Source organism: Euleptes europaea, chromosome 2 (assembly GCF_029931775.1).
Source record: "Euleptes europaea isolate rEulEur1 chromosome 2, rEulEur1.hap1, whole genome shotgun sequence".
Taxonomy (NCBI): domain Eukaryota; kingdom Metazoa; phylum Chordata; class Lepidosauria; order Squamata; family Sphaerodactylidae; genus Euleptes; species Euleptes europaea.
The window spans coordinates 52,136,462-52,163,440 of record NC_079313.1 but is presented as its reverse complement, the minus strand read 5'-3'; the positions used below and the strand labels follow the sequence as shown (position 1 = coordinate 52,163,440).

General features: G+C 40.5%; 1 protein-coding gene across 1 annotated transcript in view; it reads right to left on the bottom strand.

Moving 5' to 3' along the window:
• The window catches only part of ZNHIT6 (zinc finger HIT-type containing 6), a 47,061-nt gene extending 24,709 nt beyond the window's left edge, over positions 1 to 22,352 (bottom strand). Inside the window, exons 1-6 of the mRNA XM_056845651.1 lie at positions 22,323 to 22,352; positions 14,401 to 14,466; positions 14,208 to 14,314; positions 13,337 to 13,422; positions 10,138 to 10,241; positions 680 to 748 (exon numbers count right to left, since the gene is read on the bottom strand). Coding sequence (XP_056701629.1) covers positions 680 to 748; positions 10,138 to 10,241; positions 13,337 to 13,422; positions 14,208 to 14,314; positions 14,401 to 14,466; positions 22,323 to 22,336 — 446 coding nt within the window. The 5' untranslated portion in view covers positions 22,337 to 22,352. The remainder of the gene's footprint in view (positions 1 to 679; positions 749 to 10,137; positions 10,242 to 13,336; positions 13,423 to 14,207; positions 14,315 to 14,400; positions 14,467 to 22,322) is intronic.
• Positions 22,353 to 26,979: the final 4,627 nt, after the last annotated feature.

Genomic DNA, 26,979 nt, shown 5'->3' with positions numbered 1-26,979 from the left:
GGACCTTTACCTTTTATACACCATATTAAGACAAGACAGAGAGAACCCACTAATTTCTACCCTGACTCAAAAATATCAATCTCCTTCCTGCTTTGGTGTTCCTATGCTAACGATACAATCTTAAGCAGAGTTGTACCCTTCTAAGTCCAATGAAGTTAATGGGCATAGAGGGAGTTAAATCTACTTAGGAGTGCCCTGTAAATGTCTTCTTTCCATATCCAGTAGAGCTCCACATTGTTGCATTCATATTCTGCTTCTGTGGAACTCAAGATGGCACATTACATTTTCAACATCTTTTCATTTGCTCTACTGGCAGATTTGTCTTCTTATCTATTTTGAAAATAAAATTATTGTGGAAGAACACAGAGTGATCGTCTTTACTAAGTGAGCTACAAAAAGGACTATAATAACTCAAGCTATTCCACAGTACTACCATAGGAGCTGCAAGCACTGAGATCCAAATGCCTTTCGATTTATACACAGTAAGAATGAAACGAGACATAAAACAGATCAGTTATATTTCTAAGCAACATTTTTAAACAAGTACTTTAAACTGATAGATATATGTTCTTGTTATGATTTTAGTTTTAAAAAGGTCCCAATCTTTAAAAAATACTGACACAATATAGTAACAGGTCCTAGTTTCATGAAGAGCCAAACAAAGAAAATATTTAGATACCTTTTCTCTGTGAATTTGGCATGACTGTGAGGAAATATGAGCTTCAAGTGCCAATAAAACTTTTTTTCCCTGAAACAAAACCAATATGTGCTCTTAATAATTTTATTAATATTTATGAAGTATTAATATAAAATCACTAATATAGCAAATATAGAGACACAGTGGCAGAAAATGTATTAATATCATTACCCAGGGCTTGTTCATGTGATCATTCATATGGATAACATACTTCTTAAATTCCTTCAATTTCAGATTTGCTTCCATGACCAAAATTTAATCCAATAAAGAAGCACAACTAGTTGCTACAGAACGATTCCAAATACAACACCTCTTTTATGTTGTGTAGATTAAAACTGTATCCACTGCTGCTTTTCTGATATTTATTTAAAATACTAATAACCGTTTTTAGCTGTCAAGTCCATATTACTCCCATCGCTCTCATATTTGTACACTTTTGTTCTCATCCTATCTTTCCACTGCTGCATTATCTCTCCCTCCCTTTCGAATCTCCTCATCTTCATTTAAGATCTGATACCATTTTTTTACCTTACAGCCAAATATAAATGTAAGTATCACATTTACAGGGGGCACAATCTTAAATGAAAAAATGCAGCATTGTCGTAACAGAGTTACTTTGGCTATTGGGCAGATAAACAACTGGCTGAGCCAGAATGGCTGTAGCGTGACTGACTGTAGACATAAGCACCTGCAACCAGCAGCAGATACAGCAGAGAAATCTTTTGATATGTACAACAAAAATATGTACTTGAGTTACCATCAGAATGCAAATCATTGAAATGAGGCACCATTTTGTAATATGTATACAGAAAGCAAGAAGCATGAAGGAAAGTTAGTCTTTAAAAAAAGAAGCTAACTAGGTAGAAATAGAATGACCCCGCCCCCCCAGCTTCCCAAGGAAAAAAAGAGATAAACCAAAGAAACCAAGTGACGGGAACTTAAACTATCTTATTTTAAACATTGGACAGACAGTGTGAAATATAGTAAAGTCTGATGATGCTGTGACCACAGCCTCACCCTGAGCCACCAAAGACTTGCGCACTGTCCTTCCTTAATGAAAAACAACTAACATTGTTATACACGCAGGAGCCAGAAAATTATATTGAGCACAAAACCACACAGGAATCAAGCCTTCCTTCAAACGCCCATGTTGTTTCCCTCTCTGAAACCTCTAGAGGCTTGCTGTGGATTTATAGCTGCAGCTCATTCAAGAAAGAAAGCAAATCACTTGGTCTTGTGGTAGTACTTGTGAAAATAATGTTTGAATGATACATATTTCCATGTGCAGAAATGAGGAATGCAAAACAAAAACCCCAAAGAGATTCTGTAGACTTTGTTTCTGCTCTTCAAGTGAAATGTGTATGTAACTGTACAGGTATTATATTTTTATATGTCCTGCAGAAAGGGAGTGATCTTTTAGTATGCTGAAACTTCGCATACCCTTTGATAAACCAAACCTACATGCTGTGAAACATTAGATACGATCTCTCAGGCTAGTCATACAGAACAAGCAGACACAGCACTTTCTCAAGTTGAATGAAAGTAATGGAGTTCTAGGAAACAGACTGGCAGCAGGACCCCCTACCATCCTGCCTTCTAAATTAAGAGTTACGGCCATCTCGGAATGTGTCCTATATACGCATGATAAAAACAGTACTGGAGGTGTGCCTAAGATACTTAAAAGCAACCCAACCAGCTGCCAAAGCATGATCTTCTCTAGATCTTCTGGATCGTAGTGTCACAGTAGCAATGATCTCATCCCCAGTTCAAGGAGACACCTGTTAGCTATGTCATCCTTTGCTCGCAGTTTTTAGGCCTGAGAAAGTTTTTTAGCTGATAAAGTATTTTAGCTGGGAAAGTTATGATGAGACAGCTTATGGCCTTCTACCTAGCTATTTCAGAATGTGCTCATCGTGTGTTAAAGTGAACAGATGTGAATTTGCTGAATTTGCTTATTATAATAGCCAACCAGGTACTTAGAAATAGTTACATGATTGTGATAAGTGACTTCAGAGATTGATCAGATAGATAAGTTTTCTCTATAACTATGCATGCTTATGAAGACCAAATCAGATTTCCTTGGACTGAAGCTCAGCAGTCAGAGACTGAAGGACCCCTGCTTGGTAAGATATAGGGACCCTTTTGGCTTTTTTTATATTCCTTAAGAGCAATGAACAAGAGACTGAATTCTGATTTGTTCTAACAGACTAGATATGATATGCATTAGAATAATGTTAGGCTCTATCATTGTACTTGCCTGTTTAATTACACTCTGTGTAAGTTCAATAATTTAAGTTCTCTATTTTACTGTCTTTTTAATAAAAAGAACCTTTCCCTTTTTCAATAAAGGATAGAAAGATTCATACAGGTGTCAATTCATTTGTTGGTTACCTGACTAGAGAAACAGAGGACCTGCGGTCCTGGAAAGAACATTGTATTATCAAAAGTTGGAAGAAGTGAAAGCCTTCTCTAACATGATAAAGCAGGGAGAGTTATGATGCTGTGAATCACAGCCAAAAGCAAAGCTTTGGAGAATTTTCAGTTTATATATCTCTAAATGCACCGAGTCGGAAAAACTGACCATTACAGTAGCTCAGCAAAACAGTAGGACTATGAATATTCACATTAACTGTCCTGTGCAATTCACAACATGCAGAAGGACTGTGCGTCCCACTATTGACAAGGGAGGGCTTTTTACCAGTGCAATGTCACATTATCACTCAGTGATACTGATATTCCCCCTCCAGTTTTGCGGGTGAGACGTTCACTGGCCACTACCACTTATTGTCCTCTGTGGCCTAAGCCATAGGCTCTAAAGTAAAGTTTAGAGAATCAGTCACTATAGACCACATTGTGCTGACTGAGATATGTTAGATGAGGTCTTATCAGACAAGATGAACACAGCTGTGCTGGGGGAAGAGGTTAGGGACCAGTTTATACTATTTCTAAGAATTGATCATGCCCTCACCCAATTTGAGAACCAGTACGCTTTCTTATCTCGTCAATAGTAGTATGCTTTTTATCATGCTGCTATGGTGCTTCAAGCCTTGGTTTCCGTCCATATAAGGTGGTGGTGGGAGCCCTTTCCAGGCCTGTTTGGGCCTTTGAGGGAGGATACGTTGGGGTTAGGCCTGCCAGCAACACCTGGGCTACTTAGTGCACACCTCACTTGCACCACTCACCAGGCCTGGCTGCTTGCTACTGTTCAACATCAGCCACCCCAACAAAGCCAGGGATTTAGTGGTTAGAGCTTCAGAGTAGGGTCTGAGATGCCCGGGTTCAAATCCCCACTCTGCCATGGTGCTCACTGGGTGACCTTGGGCCAGTCACACACACTCAGCCTAACCTACCTCACAGGATTGTTGAAGGGATGAAATGAAGTAGAGGAAAACAATGTAAGCTGCTTTGGGTCCCCATTGTGGAGAAAGGCAAAGTATAAATTAATAAATAAAATAAAACTGAAGACTTGGGGGAGGGGCAGCAAAAAAAGGTGGTTGGTGGGTGGGGATAAGCACAGGAAGCAGAGAAAGAGGAGAGGAAATTGCATGGTGAAGAGGATGCAGGGGGAAATGAAGTGTGACCACTGCAACTCCTTGCAGATTCCCTGCTTGTATGCCTTAATTATATTTTGAGAGAGATTCAACAACATTCATGACTGGTTCAAATGCATATTTACAAATCCCTGTTGCTACTTTTACATGTAGTCTGGCCTCTACCCTAATACAATGGAACAAGGAGCTTGTGGTGGAATTAGGCAATGGTGAAGCAGCATTCATCTTTGAACCACAATGAACTGATTTAGAACCTTGCTTATTAACTTTTCAGTAAACTAGGTCCCTACAGTGTTTTATATTCTTTCTAAGCCTCTGTAAACAACCTTGATCCAGCCTAATTAAGTGATTATCGTCTCCTGCGAAACTCCTAAAATCTCATTAAAGTCAATGAATGCAGAGGCTTTTATGACACACCAATGACAGAAGCACCACTATGGTATGAATAGCTGAAGTTCTAACAACATAAGGCATCAGAGGGGGTCCATCTCTCCTGAAACTTAACTAAGCGCCTGCAACTATCCAACTGAGATTTGATATAGAAGCAAGAAAACTGTGTTAATATTACTGCCAGTTAAACTCTTTTTTTAATCATTGTAAGCTGTGAAACAAGACAATTTACCAAGAAGTTGCCTGAAGTGCATTTTATTATACACACAGGATCTTCTACTTAGGAATTAACTCACCATATGCAGTGTACTGCTCAAATGCACAAGAACAGAATTAAGAGTTACCAAGAAAAGAAAGGATGCTTTCAAGATTACTAACTGAAGTAGTTAAGGGTCTTCTGTTATAAAACACTGTTTCAAGAACAATACTTCTGCTGGCCTTTCAATTAATTGTTGTGAGCCAGGTGCTGTGGGTACCAGATAGCGGAAAAGTATTTTAGCACATCTGAGTAAACAATTCTAAAGGTCTGTCTAAAATTTATTCCCATTGTTCACCTAAATCATTGTAAACAGTATGCACTGGGTACAGAGAGTGTTGTAGCTTGACAGTCACTGAATAATGTATTTCTCTATTCCGTTTTCTTTAGGCATATGTTTGTTTCCTTGATTGCTTCACACTTGCATTATTTAGCTTGCACCATGTAGGGATACAGATTTTCACAATGGAGAAGACAGCACTTCCTCTGCACCCTGCTGACTGCAGGAGACAAATGATGGGAGATTATCATCATAGTGGTTACACAGCTTGACTCTAACAAAATGTTTCTGGCAGATAAGGTGAGAGCAGAAATTGTTTAAAATGTACATATTGAAGATTAAAATGCCTGTTGCTTGCTTCTGGACAAAAAAAATTAACCCCAAGGCTGCATGCTAGGAACTAATATAACCTATCATCTTGAAACATTTCCCGGTCTTAGATGCCAGAATCATTGCCTAGAGGCACCTGAGAGTTCACCTCCTGTGGAAACCTAAGCTTCAGATTCTCTCAGGCTGACCCATTTACCAGACAATAGCACGGTTTATTACTGGTGCACAGGTGACCACTTAGTTTTTACCAAGTATGTACAAATGAATTGTGGTAAATTACCAATTAGCAAGCTGTCATTTGTCCTCACCAAATCAAACGGTTGCAAATTAGCCAAGGGCCTTAACAGGTCCTCAAGCCTTATTGCGAAGATGAAGGGACAGAAAATCCTGCCCACACACACTTAATTTGCATTTCTGATGTTTTTTATATTTCAATACAGATAGCTTCTTCGTAGTTTGTTCAACACAAACAATTATAGCAGCTAGATAGACAATTATGTTTGCAAGTATATTAATGTAGGAGAATGGATTATCTATCTATATAAACGATCTATCTAGGAGAATGGATTTGCTAATGTGTTGCAAGAGAGACATCTACTGGTTTATAGCTGGAATGTCACATTTCTTCTTGATTGCTGCTAACTGTAAATGTATTTGATGTCCAGACCACCCAAGGACCATTAAATACTATTAATATTTGCTGGTGGCATGCCAGCTGCAATAGCAAAACAAAAAAACAAAGCAAAATCACTGGGCTGAACTCATGCAACTATTCGTTAAGGAGTTAGTCATATACAACAGAAGATCACTGTTAATAATAAATCTGCCTAACAGTGCAATCCTGTGCAGAGTTACTCCAGTCCATGAGGCAGGATCACAAAATGAGGGCTGATAGAATAAAGCCACATATTTAATTCCCATTTTATTTCATACAATCATAGAGTTGGAAGGGACCACCAGGGTCATCTAGTCCAACCCCCAGCACAATGCAGGAAATTCACAATCGCCTCCCGCCTCTACACCCCTAGTGACCCCTACTTCATGTTCAGAAGAGGGCAGCAAAAACCCTCCAGGATACCTGGCCAATCTGGCATGGAGCAAAATTGCTTCCTGATACCAAAGTGGCGATCGGCATTACCCTGGGCATGTAAAAAAGGGCCACAAGAGCCAAACACTGACACAACCCTTCCCACCCTCCCTCTCAGGATCTGCCTAAGCTCACAGAATCAGCACTGCTGACAGATGACCATCTAGCCTCTGCTTAAAAACCTCCAGGGAAGGAGAGCTCACCACCTCCCCAGGAAGCCTGTTCCACTGAGAAACCGCTCTGTTGGAAACTCTTTTGATTTAATTTTTCAACCCGTTGGTTCTGGTCTGACCATCTGGGGCTCCTTTGGGCTGTAAATCAAGTATTAAGCTACTGAAAGTGTGTTTATACTTCCACTTGAAAACTAATGTGTGGGTCATTCACATTCTGGTTCATAAATGAAAAATCCCCAAGCATAAGGCAATAATGCACTGTTACAACATACAGATTATTTTTTACTAAGGACTTAAAGGGTTGGATATAAGAAGTATTTTACCCAGATTTTTGACAAAAAGAAATAGACTCCCCAAGTGGGCTTACAAAATTAGAAAAAATCATGAATTAAAATATAATTGCCAACTTTATGAAGTGAAACAATGTCAACTCAAGCTGCAAAATATAACTCAAAACTCGTGAAGCTTTTTGGTGGAGACAAAGCATATGTGTCAACTAGGTTATGGTTCATATATTGTCAGAACCTAAATTTTCGTGAACAGGATTTATGTAGTGCTCAAGCGGTATCAGTGTGCCAGCTTTAATATTTGCAGCTACTGCAAGCAGCAGAGGGAGGTGCCACAGACCACCGCCATTTGTTATCTTGCTGCTGGCTTCAGATGACTCCGGGGATGACTCCAGGGATGCAATAGTCGCATCCCAGTCCCAGGGTGACGGCAACCTGCCAGTCATGGATGATGGAGCCCTTGGTGAAGACGGCCATCTCTCTGAGGTAAGGGGATGTGGTACCTTAGAAGGGACCCCTTCCTTGGTGGATGAGCAGATATCCTCTCGTACTAAGGATATCCCTCTGAGGGGGAGGGGGGCTTTTTGTAGTGGGGGATTCAGTCTTTAGACATGTAGATAGCTGGATTTGTGGCAGGCGCAAAGACCACATGGTGACTTGCCTGCCTGGTATGAAGGTTGTGGACATAACCCATCATTTAGATAGTTTGGTAGATAGTGCTGGGCCAGTGTGTCGTGGTGCACGTTGGCACCAACGACGTGGGTAAGTGTAGTCCTGAGGTCCTGGAATCCAACTTTAGATTGCTAGGAAGGAAACTAAAAGCCAGGCCTCCAAGGTAGCTTTTTGTGAAATGCTTCCTGTTCCGTGCACAGGACCAGCTAGGCAGGAACAGTTGGGGAGTCTCAATGCATTGATGAGAGGATGGTGTAGGGAGGAGGGCTTTAGATTTGTTAGGAACTGGGAAACATTTTGGGACAAGTAGGGCCTATACAAAAGAGATGGGCTCCACTTGAACTAGGATGGAACCAGACTGCTGGCACATAACATTAAAAAGGTGGCAGAGCAGCGTTTAAACCGAACCATGGGGGGGAAAGCCGACAGGAGATGAGAAGCATCCGGTTCGGGCAGGTACCTTTTCCTGAACAGATGTTTTGGGGAGGGGAGAATCGGGAGCTGGGGCAAATAGTGGTAACAAGGCAGGAAGTTCTAGAACATCTAGACAAACTGCAAACTAACAAGTCACCGGGACCAGATGGTATTTATCCTTGGGTTCTTCAAGAACTCAAATGGGAAATTGCAGAACTTATAATGATATGTAACATGTCCCTTAGAGCAGCCTCTGTACCAGAAGACTAGAGAATGGCCATTGCAACACCCATTTATATAAAGGGTTCCAAGGGAGACCCAGGAAATTACAGGCCATACAGCTTAACGTCTGTTCCAGGTAAATTGATGGAAAGAATTATGAAAGATAGAATTGTCAAGCATATAGAAGGGCAAGCCCTGCTAAGCAAATACCAACATGGTTTCTGCAAAGGTAGGTCCTGTCTCACTAACCTTTAGTTTTTTTAAAGTGTCAATAAGCATGTGGACAGACATGAACCTGTGGACATATACTGCCGCTCTGGGTAGGGCAATGTACCTGTAAATATTTTATGTTTGGTCAAAGGACCGTAATAATCAATTTATAAGAACCTGTGGACATTGTGTATTTGGATTTCCAAAAGGCTTTTGACAAAGTCCCCCTCAAAAGACCGCTGAGCAAATGTCATAGTCATGGGATAAGAGGACAAGTCCTCTTATGGATTGAGGGCTGGCTGAAAAATAAGAAGCAAAGAGTAGGAATCAATGGTCCGCTCTCACAATGGAGGGATGTGAGCAGTGGGGTCCCTCAGGGATCTGTGTTGGGACCGGTACTTTTTAACCTGTTAATCAATGACCTGGAGCTGAGGGTGAACAAATTATACCAAATTATTTAGGGTGGTTAAAACAAAAACAGACTGTGAAGCGCTCCCAAAGGATCTCTCCAAACTGGAGAAGTGGGCATTATAATGATCAGGGGGCTAAAGAACTGCCTTATGAGGAGTGGCTAAAAAGCTTAGGGCTGTTTAGCTTAGAAAGAAGGCAGAGGAGATATGATAGAGGTCTATAAAATTATGCTTGGTATGGAAAGAGTGGACAGGGAGAAGCTTTTCTCCCTCTCTCATAATACCAGAACGCGGTGTCATCTGCTGAAGCTGGAAGGTGAGAGATTCAAAACAAAAGGAAGTATTTCTTCACACAATGCATAGTTAAATTGTGGAACTACCTGCCCCAGGATGTGGTGATGGCTGCCAACTTGGAAGGCTTTAAGAGGGGAGTGGACATGTTCATGGAGGAGAGGGCTATCCATGGCTACTAATAAAAATGGATACTAGTCATGATGCATACCTATTCTCCCCAGGATTAGAGGAGCATGCCTATTCTATTAGGTACTTTGGAACACAGGGAGGATAATGCTGCTGCAGTTGTCTTGTTTGTGGCTTCCTAGAGGCACCTGGTTGGCCACTGTGTGAACAGACTGCTAGATCTGTTGGGCCTTGGTCTGATCCAGCATGGCTACTTGTGTGTTCTTAAGGCCAACCATCAACTCTCAGCAATGGGACTAAAAGTGGCAGTTGGAGACAGGAGGGGAGATATAATTAATGTATTTAGTTAACATGTTTTCTTTTACATTGTTTTCTTGTAAATTACTTGAAATGCAAGGAAAAGAAAAAGAAAGAATAAGAAAATTATCCATAGTTGTAAATAAACAAAAAGCCTCTTGAACCTACAAATCAGCACAGTGCTAAATGTACCCATATGGGATTGTGGTCCTTAATTTATCATAACACATTTAGAACAGGCCTACACCATCTTTGAGCCACCAAGCAGAATACTGCAGCCTGTCTGGTGCTGGCAACTCTCCTGTTGTTCAGTCAAACAGGTAGCATAAACAGGAGGGGAACTGAGCTCCTGATGGCTTACAATACTTCGATGGAGGACTATATTCTGAATGTTGCTCAGATTATCCCCCACCCCCCAACTGATATTAAGTAGACACTTACTTATGGTTAAAAAACGTAGAATTCTCTCGCCTCTTTGTGAATCCAACTGGTAAAATTTTCAGGTGGATGTTGTATCTCCGGGCTCTGTTTCTCAAAACGTTGACCTGATAGAGAGACAGTAACAGTTTCAAAATACTGTATTTTTTCCCTAACTGCTTGAAAGACTGAGCTATGAGATAAGAGTGAGGGGAGAGAAAATGAGTGAGACATGTGGTACCATTCCTAAACAAGCATGACAAAATGCAGCAGTAATCATATATGCTGTGCAGTTCCTATATGGAATTTATACATGTTTGGCATGCAAGGCTTGAGTGCACCTTGCTTATAGATTTTTTCACGTTTCCTGAAAGTTATTCTTCCTTCCTTCAGCCTTGAACAAGCAGGCCAAAATGTTTATGAAAGGTTGTGTGTGTTCATTCACGTCAATAGCTGTGTTGTACAGGTTAATTACAGGGAGTACAGTAAGACACATTTCCATCCCTCTAAAACTCAAAGACTCTTTATGCAAGATCCCAGGACTTGCTGTATCCGGTATTCAAGCCCATTCATAGCTACAGCACAGTAACAGCCAAAATCTTCCCAGCAACCTATTTGTTCTATAACAACTCCACCATCACTGTACTGCTTGCAAAAATTAGCAGTGATGTGACTGTTTTAAAGCATACAATATGAGTGGAAGCACAATGAGTTTTGTATACTGATCCTCTAGCAACTCACAGGCCCTAGTTAATGGCTAGGCTATCAAATGGGAGTTATTTAAAGAAACTTTTGACAGGATGGAAATATGGTGTATTCCTTCTAAATGAGTAACATAAGATTTCCATTTGTTGCTCCTGCACCTCTTAATTACCATGAAAATGTAGCTTCCTGATCCAACTTAGAAAAGTTAAGATGTGTATGAGACTAACAGAATAAAATAATTAAACTAGATTGTCACCCCTAAATAATGCACTCCTCTTACTTTAATTCCTTCTAATGCAGGCTAACGCTGTACTTTCTTTGCAATCCCATTTAAAGAATAATTTTAAACAGCATTATGTAACCTTATGACAGCTGTTCTGGAAGTACCGTACTCCTATTATCTTCATAATGGCACTAACAACATTACCCACTTAGTGTGTTATCTCAAAGCCTAGAACTATCTAAGACTACAACATATAAGCATGGAGGGGATAAAGCAATAACATCAATAGACTATTGTACAATTATGGACTTCCTAAAAAGGCATTTCATAGACCACCACCACTTTGGTGCCTTATTGAAGAATTAAAACAACTGAAAATATCTACTGGCATAAGAGCTATGGGCAGAATCCAGGCTCTTTTTGCATATATGAAAGGCAAGGAGGCAGCTTTCTCCCACACAAGTGAACCAGAAAGCCGGGTGCACATGCAACCTGCTTCCAGTTAGCAAAGGCCTATAGTGAACACAAAATCTACTGTACCATTGTTACTGCAAACCAAGTGAGTCCCTTTGCTTTCAATTTTGTAAACCTTGGCTGAAGGTATGTGAAGTTTCTGACAATGGAGCACCTGACAGAGAGGCAGGCTAGGAGGGAGGTGGAAAACCCATACTTGGATCCCAGATATTTACCAAGCTGGAGATAGTATAGAGTAGAAAGAACCCAGCTCCTAAAATACCTGCCAGATGCTTCATTCTAGCTTGCTCTTTCCTTCCAGCTCCTCAGATTTTAAGTGCAAGGGCTTCAGCAATTTCCTCTCCCTTTGGGGGGGGGGCATTCTGCTGTGATCTAGACTGAGGGGCTGGGGTATAAGAATGAGCCTGTAGTAGCTGGCTGCAGGCAAAATGGCTAAATGATGCTCTATCATCAAAAAGTTTTACTACTTCAGAGGGTTTTAAATTTTGAATTACTCATACTTCTCTTAAAAATTGCTTGGACATTAGAGTGAGGTATATATTTGTTATGAGCTCTTAATGTTTTAATTTAAGGCTTAATTAATTAATGTGGAAAAATGAATAAGATTTCTTATTTCCAAGGTCAAAGAGGTGTTATTAAAATAGACAGGTAAAAGCCTGCTGTACTTAAAAGCTTCAGTTTCAAAACAATTCTATTAATAGCCACTTTGTTGTTGTCTTCTTCTTCTTTTGCTGTCAAGTGGCGGCAGACTGATGGCGACCCCTGGTGCGGTTTTCAAGACAAGAGATGTTCAGAGGTGGTTTGCCAATGCCTGCCTCCCTATCCCACCCCTGGTATTCCTCGAAGGTCTCCCATCCAACTACTTGCCGAGGTTTAGACTGTGTGACTGGCCCAAGGTCACCCAGCAAGTTTCCATGGCAGTGGGGATTCGAACCTGTATCCCATATCCTAGTCCAACACTTTAACCACTATACCACACTGGTTCTCTTTATATAGGTGGACAGAAAATTAGACTTCTCCATGTAAAATATTTTGGTTTAAAAAATGGAATTTGCTTGTGTTCCTTTTAAACTGGAAGAAGAAAAAAGATGGGACTAGAACCCAACCTAGAAAACGGAAGTTGGGTACCCAAGGTTGAGTATACAATGAGTACATCAATAATAATCAATAAGTGCCCATGTATGGCAGCACAGTAACAGGGCAAGAGCATATGATAAGCAGCACTAAAGATCTAGCAAGGCCAGCCAATCATTACGCACATTCCCATAAACCATGTGATACAATCTACAACAGCACAGATACTTAACAATCAAATGGCAAAGGAAAATGCAGCCTATGTTGAACACTCTTAGACAAATTAGGGGCTAACTACGTATTATGTGATAATGCACACCACACTGGCTTTTTTAAAAAGAGAAAAGCTGCAGCTCAGAGACTGAGCAGAGAAGTGGCAGGTAGAAAGGCGGCACAGATCTATTCCCCCACCCACATCTCTTCTCACAGCAGCTTATCCCCTTTAGGATTTTAATATGAATGTTCGCTCTTCTGAATAACAGGTGGTTTAATACACATGTTTATGTGTAACATAGCTTGCTGCTTAAAGTTATTTTTCTTGACAATCTTATAAAACATTGTATTTTAGATGATGTAAACACTTTCAAGACCATTTTGGTATATTTCTCAGTTGCCTGTTGTGACTGAATTTATAAATCTCTACTTCTGTCTTTCTCCGTGTCCTTTGTTTCCAACTTACATTAATAAAAAACAACAACCACACATTTAAAATTTTGCAGTATGACTGAGATGGCTGTGAGAACTTACAAATTTATTGGTTCTTGGTCTATGTGAAGCACCATCCCGAGCAGCACGGTCAGCCATTCTTCCCACATCTTCCAGAAACCGATAATCTAAAATGAACAAGGAAACATGGATTCAGAAAAAGGATTGGTGTACAAATGATAAGCATTATGAGTACAGAAAACAGTCAGGGGCAAGGAGACATTAAGATGCCTGTAACTGTTGCATGTAACATTGTTCTAGCAACTTATTATTGTGCATTAAATAATAATGCACAATAAATACTTAACACAGACGCACATAAAGTGGGTAGAATTTTTCAGGATAGATGAAGACAAATTCCCTATTCTTCCACCTCTTCTTCCCAGACAGCCAAAGCTAAGCTTTTCTTGAAGTACTGAACAACATGCAATGTTGATGGCATCTATTCTCAGCACCGCAGTGTTACTATTCCGTCAACTCACAGTTCGGTCTAAAGGTTAAAAAAGGTAAAGGTCCCCTGTGCAAGCACCAGGTCATTCCTGACCCATGGGGTGACGTCACATCCCGACATTTACTAGCCAGACTCTGTTTATGGGGTGGTTTGCCAGTGCCTTCCCCAGTCATCTTCTCTTTACCCCCAGCAAGCTGGGTACTCATTTTACCGACCTCGGAAGGATGGAAGGCTGAGTCAACCTTGAGCCGGCTACCTGAAACTTACTCCTGTTGGGATCGAACTCTGGTCGTGAGCAGAGCTTGGACTGCAGACCTGCAGCTTACCACTCTGCCACGGGGCTCAGACACAAAAATGACAGGACATTCCATAAATGCAGTTCACTGTCCCTCACCCCCAGCTATCTATTTGATAGCACTCCAAATTTTCAGAACGGATAGAAATGTTCAGAAACAGTGTTACCGCTTAGAAGATTTAAGTCACTGAATTGGTTTATGGAAACAAAGGCTGTTTTTTCTCTGACTCCATTACAGTTGTACGTAGTTTTATGCTGCTTCACACAAACCAAGCTGAAAGCAAAGAGAGAAAACAATGTCACTTGACTTCCAGCACATAAGGAAGAAAACAAAAACATATGCCGGTCAATTTTATGTACCTGCATGAATATTTCATACAGCAAGGACATCGATACTTTGCTTCTTCCGTGTTACATATTTCACACCTTAAATATAAAAATTACAGGAAAAATTACATTTTAACAACATGGGGTGTATTAAAAGGTTAATATTTTTAGAAAATACTGGTAAAAGCAACAGATGTATTTCTGAGTTAAAATTGGGATTGATACTGAGAAAGCGTTTCGTCAGCAGACTGGAATCACTCTCTTCCCCCCCCCCTCACGGTTGCAGCCTCCTGAAATTCTGTGAAATGCTGCTCTTGGGGGAAAAGGGAACCCCCAGGAACAGCATTGGGTGGGGGGAGGAAGAGGTCCATGGGAAGAATCAGCAAAAATGGACTCCTGCTTCAGTTCGTGGAACTGCCTCCTGTTTTTAAGTTTCTGTTGCACTCAAATATTAGTGAAGAACTTAATTCCCATTAGTAGTCCTGAATGCCTCCCAGCAACTTCTCTCTTATAATCAGGAAATGGTATCTATTGAACTGCGAAGTTTTTATTATTGCTTAGATGCAAATTTCTCAAGCATCCTGCCACTGAAATGGCATTGGCATCTTAAAGAGGAGGTTATACTGGAGTCTATACTTTATTTACAGCAGCATGAGAAAATGGACAGGAATACATCTCATGAAGGAGTGCGGTCTTCCAGCCCTCTAATGCCTGATCCCATTATGCAATAACAGCAAGAAGCCAGAAAATTTATGGAAGAGTAAAACGTGCCTTAATGGATCATATGTGCTGTGCTCTCAAATGAATCCTTTGGAAAGGAAATACACCCGATCACCCATGTGTTTCTTGTTATCTCCTACAGAGCAAGATGACCTTGTTTACATACAGTCATCTCAATTTCTGGCTTAATTGCTAAACATTTTCCCTTTCAAAACTACCAAATGTTTTATAGTACTTCCATTTTTATAACAGCCATTTGAGGAAAAGGTCAAATTGATCCAGGACGCAGCTTGACATAGTAAAGAGATTTCTATGCAGACAAATAAATAGGCGCCTTTGGTTTAATGTTGCCATTTTTGCCTGGTCAGAATTTCTGTGCCTTTTTCAACAGCTGTGTTCTAGGTAAATCAACTACATGAAGCTATGTAACAGAACTCGGTCATCACTGTCCATAGTTCATGATACATTCTAGTGTGCCTTTCAATCCTAAAATGAAGGTCTAGCAGTCTCTGACATGATCATGGTATTTTGTGAACATGTGCAGAATTAAATCCATTTAGAGCTTAAACACATCATACACATACAGAGGTTTGTGTAATGTATAATGAAAGTCTGTGTCATGCTGACAGGCTAGCTCTGTGTCAGGCTGACAGACTACTCTCAAGGTTAGCTCTATCAAAGCTAACTACTAAAGTTACTCTGGCTTTGTCCTTGAAGGGGCAGAGCTGAGCACCTTCCCTTGAAGGGGCAGCGTAAAGTCACCTTTCTGACTCAGCTGCCAGATGTCAGAATCTCAAAGGCCTTTTCAAGGTCTTAAGTTATCTTAATGTACTAAGAGTGCATTAATAGCTGAAATTGTGCTTAATATAGCCTAAAGGCATTATAGTTTTCTCAAGATAAGAGTAATATGCTTCCTTGCTCTACTGTAATCTTGCTAGAGGCAATCCTGCTAACTAATGTAAACAATGACACTTTGCAAGTGACAATGTCAGCTATAATTGTGTTTCATGAGTTATATAGTTAAATGTTGTGCTACAGATTTCTAAGTAGTCTCATTTAATGCGTATTGTCCTAACGAAGAGGATGGTATAGAAATTATCATGTAACGTGATCATGTAACTCAGAAATGAGAGTTTATACTTTAAGCACAGAGGAGTAAAAGGGAAGGATGTCCATATTTGGACAATAAGATATCAGAGGACAGGAGCAGATGCCACTAAGCTCCTGGTATCTGATAAGAGAGAATAAAGGTACCCTTTTGAAGGATAAGGAAGAGGGGATAAAGGAACACTCTTAATGGGTCTAGAAACAGCATAAATACAGCTGCAGAACAGCTAGCACTTTTAGAGTGTTATGACTGACAGACTGCAGCTGTCTGGAATGACACTTCTCCATCTCAAAAGGCTTGAGATGTAAAACATTGAAACTCTGTCCTTGCGTGGACAGTAGTTTTCAGAGATATCTTGAAGTATCAAGATCTGGATATTTCAACATATCTTACTTACAGTCTTCTTGTGAGACTGCTCTATTCCTAGAAGAGGATAGAGACCCTTAGAATTCCTATTCTTTGAATGGGAATCTAAGTGCAGTGATCTTTCCATGTATTGGAACACTGAGAGTCCATCAGATTTATGGATTCTTACAAACTAAGCCTATTTGTCTTACCAATGCTAAGAAGCATCCTGAATACAGGGATAATAGCTAGACCTCTGAGATTGTGTCAGAACGTCCTCTACTTAACAGAGGGACTTCTGAACCTCCTCAGAGCAAGAGACCAGAGAAGTTCCTGAAGGGAAAGGAGATTCTCTGTACTCTGTGAGATATGCACAATGCACATACACAGATTGGCACAGTCAAAGAGACTGTAAACAGCTTTGTGTTACTAAGCTAACACATAGTATTTATACATTCAGCATTGCTGTCTAAAACTAGAAAGAGCATGCATAGCATGTACATAGACAATGCCTGATCTTAATGATGATCAGTTAAGAATATTAATAGAAGTCTTTAAAGGATTCAAGACTTAGCAAATACAGATACTCTGGGATAACTTCATATGTTCTCATAGAGCTTAGACTCTTAAAGGACTCCAGATGACACAGATGACACAGCAAGGTATAGTGTGTCTTCTGTACAGAAATGTTATGTTTTGAATGATTTAAGTTAGGATACTTCTAACCAAATCTTTCTCCAAAGAATTAACCATATTTTGACAGGATTTCTGTAACCTTATATTCTGAATGAAGGTGCATTGCACTAAGGATACTTTATGAGTATATTCTGACTAAGATACTCCTTTATGGAGGCATAGAGAATGTGAATGATTACTTGCTACATAAACATGTTTAAGACTAATGATGTCTATCCTTATATGATACTTTAAGGCTTTGCAACCAGAAAGCATATATTATATAATGTAAATAAATGTGTTTTTTATATACTTCTACTCTTGTCCATTATTATAAATTTATTGGCGTGTTCAAGAGATGTCCTAGAAGCAATAACAAGTTTCTAGGAACCGTTGATTACGGTCTAGTGGTGTCTCGCTGAATAAGATAACATATCCCTTCTCAGGAAGGGGTCCTTTCTAAGAGTGTAGGCACTTAACGGCCCGAACCGCGACAAAGGCAAACAAAATGATCACAAGATGATACTTTGAATAAATGGAATAACTGACTTCCAATTCACAGTATCCATGAAAGGCTAATGTAGTCCGGAATTATCACTCACTACCTAAACAAGTACATTAACAGGGAAACAATCATTTGTCATGTATACAAAGACCTGTACACAAATTTGGCACCAGGTGAAGAGATGGGGAAGAGAACTCCACAGATGATGCACAACAACAGAAAAGCTACTGTATTCATTGCCACCCACTTCACTTTGGGAAGTGGGCCCACACGGAGCAGGGCCTCTTATAAAGATCGTAAAACTAAGGCTCATATATGAGAGAAGGTGGTACTTAAGATTTTGTAGTCCCAGGCACTTCGGCATAAAAACGTAAGAACCAGTACTCTGAACTGAACTGGCAACAAATAAGAAGTCAATTAAGTTTTTTACAGGCATGATCTGTAGTTAGCCACTTAACACCACTCCGGCAGCCACATTTTAAACAAATGAAGTTTCCACACTGCCTTCAAATGTAGCCCCACATAGACTGCACTACAGTAATTTAAACTGGAGGTGATCAGAGGGAAGCCTACCCTCACTCAGAACTATCTTTAAAATAAAACAAAACCCTCATATATACCATTTATCTTAGAGTTCTTTATATCTTGGCAGCTCGCACATTGCATTTGAACACTAGAATTGGCACTATTTTACAGACTTGTTGTGATATTATCATAGCAAACACAGCTACCCAGTTTTGGTCTTATACATGCAATCTAACATTCATAGTGCCAAAATGCAACCTAAACAACATTCCTGAAGAGTTTAAAAACCATGTAAAGAACAGATCTGCATTACTAACAGTACATTCCTAAGGATTTACTCCAGTTTAAACCCATTCATTTCAGTGCGCTTAGGAATGCACTGTAAGTTCAAGTGAATGGGAACCAGAAAAACTATGGGTTGAAACCAGAGATAATATCGAAGAAAGTCTATTCCTGTAGCCAAAAGAAACAAAAAGCTTTGATGGATGACTGATGAAACACTTTAAATTGATAAAGATACACGAGAAGCAAAAGTAAAAAGTGACAGAAATAGAATCAGAAGTCTAAATGCAGCGTTCAAGCAACTGGCATGAGGAGACAAACTATTATAATAACCAGTGTAAAGAAATAGAAGAGAACAACAAAAAAGGAAGGGCAAGAGATCTGTTCCACAAGATACAAGAAATCAAGGGGCAATTTAAAACATTAGGTATGCTGAGAGATCAACATGGAAACACATTAACTGATCAGGACAAAATAAAGATGGGAACAATATACTGAAGAACTATACAAAAGAGATGAGAGGATAAGAGATTCCTTCCAAGAATAATATTTTGAAGAAGAACTGCAGCCTAAGAAAATGAAGTGAAACTGCACTCAAGCAATTGGGAGAAACAAATCTACCCTGAGTAGATGGAATAGCAATACAGCTATTCCAAGCCACAGAAATGGATTCCACCAAAATCTTAACAAGACCATGCCAACAAATACAGAAAATAAAACAATAGTCCACTGACTAGAAATGCTCATCTAAATTCCAATTCTGAAAAAAGGAGACAAAGACTGCAGCAACTATTGGACCATTGCATTAATTTCTCACGTGAGTAAAGTGATGCTCAATAGCTTACTAGAAAGATTGTTACCATATATGGGGAAAAGAAATGCCAGATGTTCAAGCTGGATTCAGAAAAGGAAGAGACACTAGAGGTCATATTGAAAATTTATGGTGGTTAATTTCACAAGAAAATCAGCTTGGGTTTCATAGGTTACAATGAAGCTTTTGACTGTATGGATCATGAAACTCTATGGGTGGTTTTAAAAGAAATGGGTGTACCACAGCATCTGATTGTTTTGATGCGCAATCCATACTCTGGAAAAGAGGCTACTGTTAGGACAGAATATGGAGAAACAGAATAGGTTTCAATTGGCAATCTCCTCATCTCTTCAATCTATATGCAGAACATATCATAAAAAAAACTGGATTAGATTTAGATGAAGGTGAAGTGAACCAAAAGGGAAACGGCAACCAAGAAATCAGAAGGGCAGTCATGAATGAGCTAGTAAAGATCCTTCATGGGTCACTGGAGAACAAGATAATTCATACTAAAGTATTCCCCACTGTTATGTATGGGTGTGAAAGTTGGACAATGAATAGGCTGACCATATTTCCTTGAGACAGAAATGGGACATCGGGATGGCAAAAAAAGGGATAGGGGTTATGTAATATTATGTAATCATGAAAAAGCAAGACAATAAAAAAGTTTTATTACATAAACATATTGAGCTTCTTCAGTGACAGAACTCATACAAAAATTTAGGTAGATGTAGAGGGGGGGCTAAAATCAAATTGCGAAATTTAAAAATAATACTGTTATTTTATACTACATACAACATTCCACTATATTTTAGTTGTTTTAGCTAATCACTATATTTCTCAAACCAAGAGCTTAAATGAAAATATTTTTTAGGCTCGTGGGGCCATGTTTTCTCAATATGTCCCAACTATACAGCAAAAAGAACAAGAGTACACGGATGCCATATTCATAAAAATAATGTGCAATAGGAAAATATAGAAAATATCCACTCTAGTAAATAAAAATATTGAATTGTAATAATTTTACAGCAACATGATAAATATTAATACCCTGCTGATATCATACTGCCCTTGTACAAATCTATGGTGAGACCACACTTGGAATACTGTGTACAGTTCTGGTCACCACACCTAAAAAAGGATATTGCAGAGCTTGAAAAAGTGCAGAAAAGAGCAACCAAAATGATCAAGGGACTAGAGCAACTGCCCTATGAGGAGCGGTTAAAACGCTTAGGGCTGTTTAGCTTGGAAAGAAAGCAGTCTATAAAATTATGCATGATTTGGACAGAATGGACAGGAAGCTTTTCTCACTCTCTCATAATACTAGAACACAGGGTCATCTGCTGAAGCTGGGGGGTGAGAGATTCAAAACAGATCAAAGGAAGTATTTCTTCATACAACACATAGTTTAATTGTGGAACTCCCTGCCCCAGGATGTGGTGATGGCTGCCAACTTGGAAGACTTTAAGAGGGGAGTGGACATGTTCATGGAGGAGAGGGGTATTCATGGCTACTAGTTAAAATGGATACCGGTCATGATGCATACCTATTCTCTCCAGGCACATGCCTATTATGTTAGTTGCAATGGAATACAGGGAGGAGAATGCTGCTGCAGTTGTCTTGTTTGTGGGCTTCCTAGAGGCATCCGGTTGGCCACTGTGTGAACAGACTGCTGGACTTGATGGGCCTTGGTCTGATCCAGCATGGCTTTTCTTATATTCTTCTTATGTGCAATAAGGAATTTGAAGCAGAACATGGAACATGATCAACTGTATTTTGAATGTTCAACCACCAGCAGAATTACGCACCTTAACGTGGAAAACTACAACTAAAACTGCAGGTGTAGCAGAGGCATTTTGTGTCCCACATATTCCACCCCTGGGACTGTCAATCCAGTCCCAGAACACTTCTGCTCATCCCAGGGGCCATCATTCCAGTCCCACAGTAGCGCATTTGGGTTTAGACACCTTACTGGAAAATCCATTCTACATTTTCTTTGCAACTGTTTTTGTGAAGTAATGTATTTCAATGGAGCCCATGCAAGCCAACTAGCAATCCAGGCTCCCATTATCTTCAATGGGCTGTGCAGCCTCTCCCATTGTTTCTATTCGTTTCAGTACGTTCCTCATTTTAGTACATCCCCAGTTTGGGTCTCCAATGAGGAGAAAAGTAAGGTATAAAATAAAGATAAAGACTGATACACAATTTCTAACTAAATCAATCAACTTTACAACACTCCACGGAGCCACTTTTCTGGTTTCAAAATAAAGCTAATAAAGAGCAGCAGTGCTAAGATGCATGGGTTAACTTCTTTGCTCTCAGAAGGGCAGCTATTTTTCCCCACAACAGGCTAACGCGGTTACGGGTCTTATCGCTCCTTAACAACTGTTTATTATAACACAAGAGTCCACCTTAAAGACTAACAAAAATATTTTCTGGCAGGGTATGAGCTTTCGTGAGCTGTGGCTCACGAAAGCTCCTACCCTGCCAGAAAATATTTTTGTTAGTCTTTAAGGTGGATTCTTGTGTTATAATAAACAGTTGTTAAGGGGCGATAAGACCCGTAACCGTGTTAGCCTGTTGAAGGTGCTCCTGGACTCTGGCCCTTTTCTACTACTGCAGACAGACGAACACGGCGACCCACTGTTTATTATAACACAAGCTTCCACATAACAGACTCTTACTTCGTCAGAACCGTGTAAGGGCAGACAAAAAATATTTAAAAAACGGAAGGGAGGCAAAGCCAAGGGGAGCCATTGGCGCGTGAGCCTTCCCAGCTCCTCCGCACCCACAGAGCAGCACGTGGGCCTTGAGCGCCACACAGCCAAGATCCCCCCTCCCCCAACCGGGTTCCGCATAGAGTAACGCTCATTTCCGCATCGTTCTCTTCAACTCGCTTCGGCCCCGCCTCAAAGAAATCCACCGGGCGACCCCTCCGGAGTGAGGGAAGCCAGCAAGGGCGCACATCTATCTCCCGCTCCTACCTCTTCAGCGACATCTTCCGCTTTATCGCTTCAAGAGCCTCTTCCTTGCCCTCGTCTGCCATGACGATGATAACGGCCACTCCTCTATGCTCAGAGCCAGCCTGCGCCGTAGTTCTTCTAAAGCCTAGACCGGCTAATTAGGCGCGTGTAAACGACAGGCCTCCCCCTAGCGGCGGGAGTTCGGCAAAGACTCCCGCCTACCTGGGAAGGGGAAGGGGAAGGGGGCGGCTCGGTCTTGTTGCCTCCGGGGTTGGAAAAGCGCGTTTCTCTCGCAGTGGTGGAGGGGCGGGGAGACGTCTTGCGGGTGGGGGTGGTTACGAGTGTTTCCTGTAGCTTCAGGGTCTGAAGAAGTGAGCTGTGGCTGTGGCTCACGAAAGCTCCTACCCTGCCTGAAAATATTTTTACTAAAATCAACACGTTTGTACTCATCTTCTTTAGACTTCCTTTCTGAGAAATAGTAACAGGTGCAATTTCCTTTGCAAGAACTCCAGAGCCCCAAGCTCCCTTGCTTTTCGTATACGATCTGATGGCGTAGGCATCTTGATCTTCCCGTGATACAGTAAACTTTTTAGCAGTATTCTCTGCACAGCTACCCATGTGGATTTTATTGTAAACATCAGTTAAACCATTGTCGAAGGCTTTCACGGTCAGAGTTCATTGGTTCTTGTGGGTTATCCGGGCTGTGTAACCGTGGTCTTGGTATTTTCTTTCCTGACGTTTCGCCAGCAGCTGTGGCCGGCATCTTCAGAGGAGTAACACTGAAGGACAGTGTCTCTCCTTCAGTGTTACTCCTCTGAAGATGCCGGCCACAGCTGCTGGCGAAACATCAGGAAAGAAAATACCAAGACCACGGCCACGCAGCCTGGATAACCCACAAGAACCAATCAGTTAAACCATCTTTCACAATCAGGTCTCCCAGCTTTACTCCTCCATAAGGTGTTGTTCCTCTGCTCATTGTGTAGGGCGCGTTAAACATGCTCTCCATCCTGGACTCTTGCTTTTTTCTACTGTAGATCCAGGTACGTTGCAAAGGCCGTGTTCTGTTTGTTGGATCTGGAAGCGTGAGTTAACAGCAGCCCTGCGCTTGTTCATATAGCACTGGGTCCTACCACTGGGTCCTTCACTAGAGATTAGCCCTCAAGTAAATCTGGCATAGGATTGCAGTGCAAAGAAGGAAAGGGCTTCCTTGCTTTAGGAATGCTTTCTTAATTAGAAAGATCGCCAGAGTGGCTTGCTATTATAGGACCATTTGAAGCAACTTAACTCCAGGCACCCCGCTTTATTACCATCTGTAACCACAGATAAATCAGTCCGATTTTATGTTGAGAAGCCACTGACTTTCACCACAACGGTGCCATAGCCAGGAACAACAGCGCCGCCGCCCCCCCCCCCCCCAAATCGGGACCACTAAATTGTTTGGAACAGGCATTTAAATTTGAGACTTGACTTCTTTCATTTAAATGGCAACTTGAACAAGGCAATTTCTGGCAAAAAGAAAAAGCAACTGGTCTCCTCCCTTGCAACGTTATTCAGGTCATCAGTTCTGATAATCTTGGGTTCGATGTGAATTTTTCAATGGCGTTATAATGCATAACTAGGGATGCCAACCTCCAGGTGGCATCTGGAGATCTCCTGCTATTGCAATGGATCTCCAGACGACCAACATCACTTCCCCTGAAGAAAATGGCAGTTTTGGAGGGTGGACTCCAGGGCGTTATACCCTGCTGCGGTCCCTCCCTCCCCAAACCCCACCCTCCCCATGTTCCACGACCAAAATCTCCAGGTATTTCCCAACACAGAGCTGGCAACCCTATGCGTACATCATCCTGGGGACAAAACTCTCTGTAGCCGTTATGAATCTGAGAATAGTAATTTGCTTAAAGGAGGTAAAGGTAGTTTAATGAACTTTATTATGTAAGAAAAGTGTTTGTTATTATTATTGAAAATGTCAGTAGGTAAAATCTTGGGACATAAAAATAACGGATCTTACACATTTGATATTAATTAATGGGCAGTTTAGTTGATTATGAAAAAAATCCTTTTTCCTGTGTATTTAGTCGAAGCCTTAGTTGGGGATAATGGCAGCTCCATTTAGGCTGGGGAGGGGCCTAAAACAGTTGCATGAACAAAGGCATTTAAAGCTTTAAAGGTATTTAAAGACTTTAAAGCTTATTGTCCCAATAAACCACACGAGGCAGGGTAACCTCAAAGGTTATAAAGTTCTAACAGTAAAATTTTCATGTGGAAATGCACATGGAAAATCATCAATAAATGTAATAAGTATAAACTGTACCATCTGAATGCAGGAAAACATTAAAGTCTTCACAGCTTGTGGATATTTGGATTGCTGTTTTTAATTATAGCTATCTTTTGTTTAGTAATATAATTATCTTTCTTTTTGCCACATAATTTTTTAAAAAATAAAATGACATGATTGTACCCTAGAAGCGAATGCTAAATTCTAAATCCAAAACAAAAATATTACCTAAATGAAAAGGAGGATCAGGGATTCAGTAACAGGCAAAACAATGTTTGTTTGTTTTTGTAGCCATAATTTGCTTATTTTTCTTACTATAGAAGTATTTAATCGTTGAAGTAAATGTCTCCATACATGTAAAATAGATCTCTTTGAGAAGAAATGCCCTTTGCAATCTGATGGAAAGGTGCACCACTGGCTACATGGAGTTACTAGAAGGCAGTGGTCTTTCTTAATGGTACTCTCAACATATCCTGAATTACGAGGCTTAATTTGCTGATGGTTTTCTTCTAGATTTGCAGTCTTAAATCCCAAACACGTTCTTTGAAGCCAAAATGAAATTATAAGTTTTTTGGAGAATGTAGGGTTATCAAATGAGTTTAGCCTGACGAGTGTATGGCAAGATCTGCAATTTATATTCCTGATCCTCTCCCACCTCCCGTATATACCGGTAAAGCATTTGGAACTGCTTTAGATTTTATGAAGAAGCAAAAAATATATATACCTTTCCTCTCCCCAATTGCTCAATATGTCATTGCTGCTTTTAGTATAGCAAGAAAAGCAATCACCATCAAGAGCATTTAGCTCTTGTAGCTTGAAGTTTCCTCAGCCCTTGATGCATGACTTTTAGTCCCAGATGTAAGAACCAGTAATTGTGATTACTCATTGACAGGATGTTCGTTGACCAAAGGCACTTTGGACATGTGAAATAATAGTAAAGATATTTTTGTACATTACAGGATGGATTCTAAGGACTAACCTATCATGCTACATTTATTATGTCTCTCACCCATTTATACCATTCATTCATCCAGAACTCTTAATTCCATATTCAACTCTCTTAACTGAAGACCAATAGCATCTCATTGGTAGATTTATTTAATTGTGTCTTGAAAACAGCATTTAACAAACATTAGGAGAGGGTTTAGGGATCCCCGTGGCGCAGAGTGGTAAGCTGCAGTACTGCAGTCCAAGCTCTGATGACCTGAGTTCGATCCCTATGGAAGTTAGTTTCAGGTATCCGGCTCAAGGTTGACTCAGCCTTCCATCCTTCCGAGGTCGGTAAAATGAGTACCCAGCTTGCTGGGTGATATTTGCTCAGTGATATTTACTCAGTAGTTTGGGAGCCACATATGCTTGTTGACATGCCACCTGTGACTCTTCTGGGCAGTGTTCTCCAGTGGGGCACTTGCCCCAGGTAACAGGAAAGTAAGCCAGGACTTGTGGTTAGCAGTGGTTCCCACCTTGAAATAGCTGCTACAGGGACTGGAGAATGGATAAGCTACAAGCCTCCCTGAGATGCAGGCCTCATAGTATGGATGGAAGTAAAGGGCCCATCCTCTCCAACAACTACTTATCATTCTCTGTAGCCTCTGAATTCTCATTCTAGCACCCAGCTGGCTTCCAAGAGGATGGCAGTCTGGTTACGGAAAATACAAGCACCACCCCTATGACAGCTACCTGGGAAAAAAGCAAACTGGCCACAATGGGGTGGTGGAGGTTTTACTCCCCTTTCTCCATGATCAGCTTGCTCTCCTCTGGGGGCTTTGGCAGTCTCACTCCATCATCTGAGCTGCTATGCCTCATGCTTAAGAGGAAGCATGAGAAGGCAGAGAGGGAAGCCCTCCTCCTTAGTACAGTTGTTATTTGGCTCTTTTTGGTTGATGGTAATTGCAAATGTGGCTCTCCACAAGCTACGGAATGAGTACTACTAGGCTAAATGCATACATTGTCCATTACTTACTAGTCAGTATGTTGTGGATTCCAGCTGTTTATTATATTCCAGCCTTGAGTGCTTCCTTAAAGCAAAAAAGGGAGATGTATAAATCTCCCAAACCCATACATGCACATTTAGGTAAAATACATTTATAATTATTAGAGATGGTTTAACAATGTCTCTTATCTTTTCAAGGGTATATGGTTGCATTTTGGATAATGCTGGATTTGTTTGATAAAAGATATTGGCATATATTAGGATTTCTTCTAGGAAAAGTTGCCAAAGAGTATTTTTGATATTTTGAGGACTGAAAAGTTTTCCAGATGAAATTATAAAAAATTGGAACAGGATGCAGTAGATGGGGCCAAAACCCATATAATATCCAAGAAACTGAAGTAATACAGATTATTATAATTTAATAGCACCCAATTAAAATATATGCTGTATTAACATTTTCAACAGTT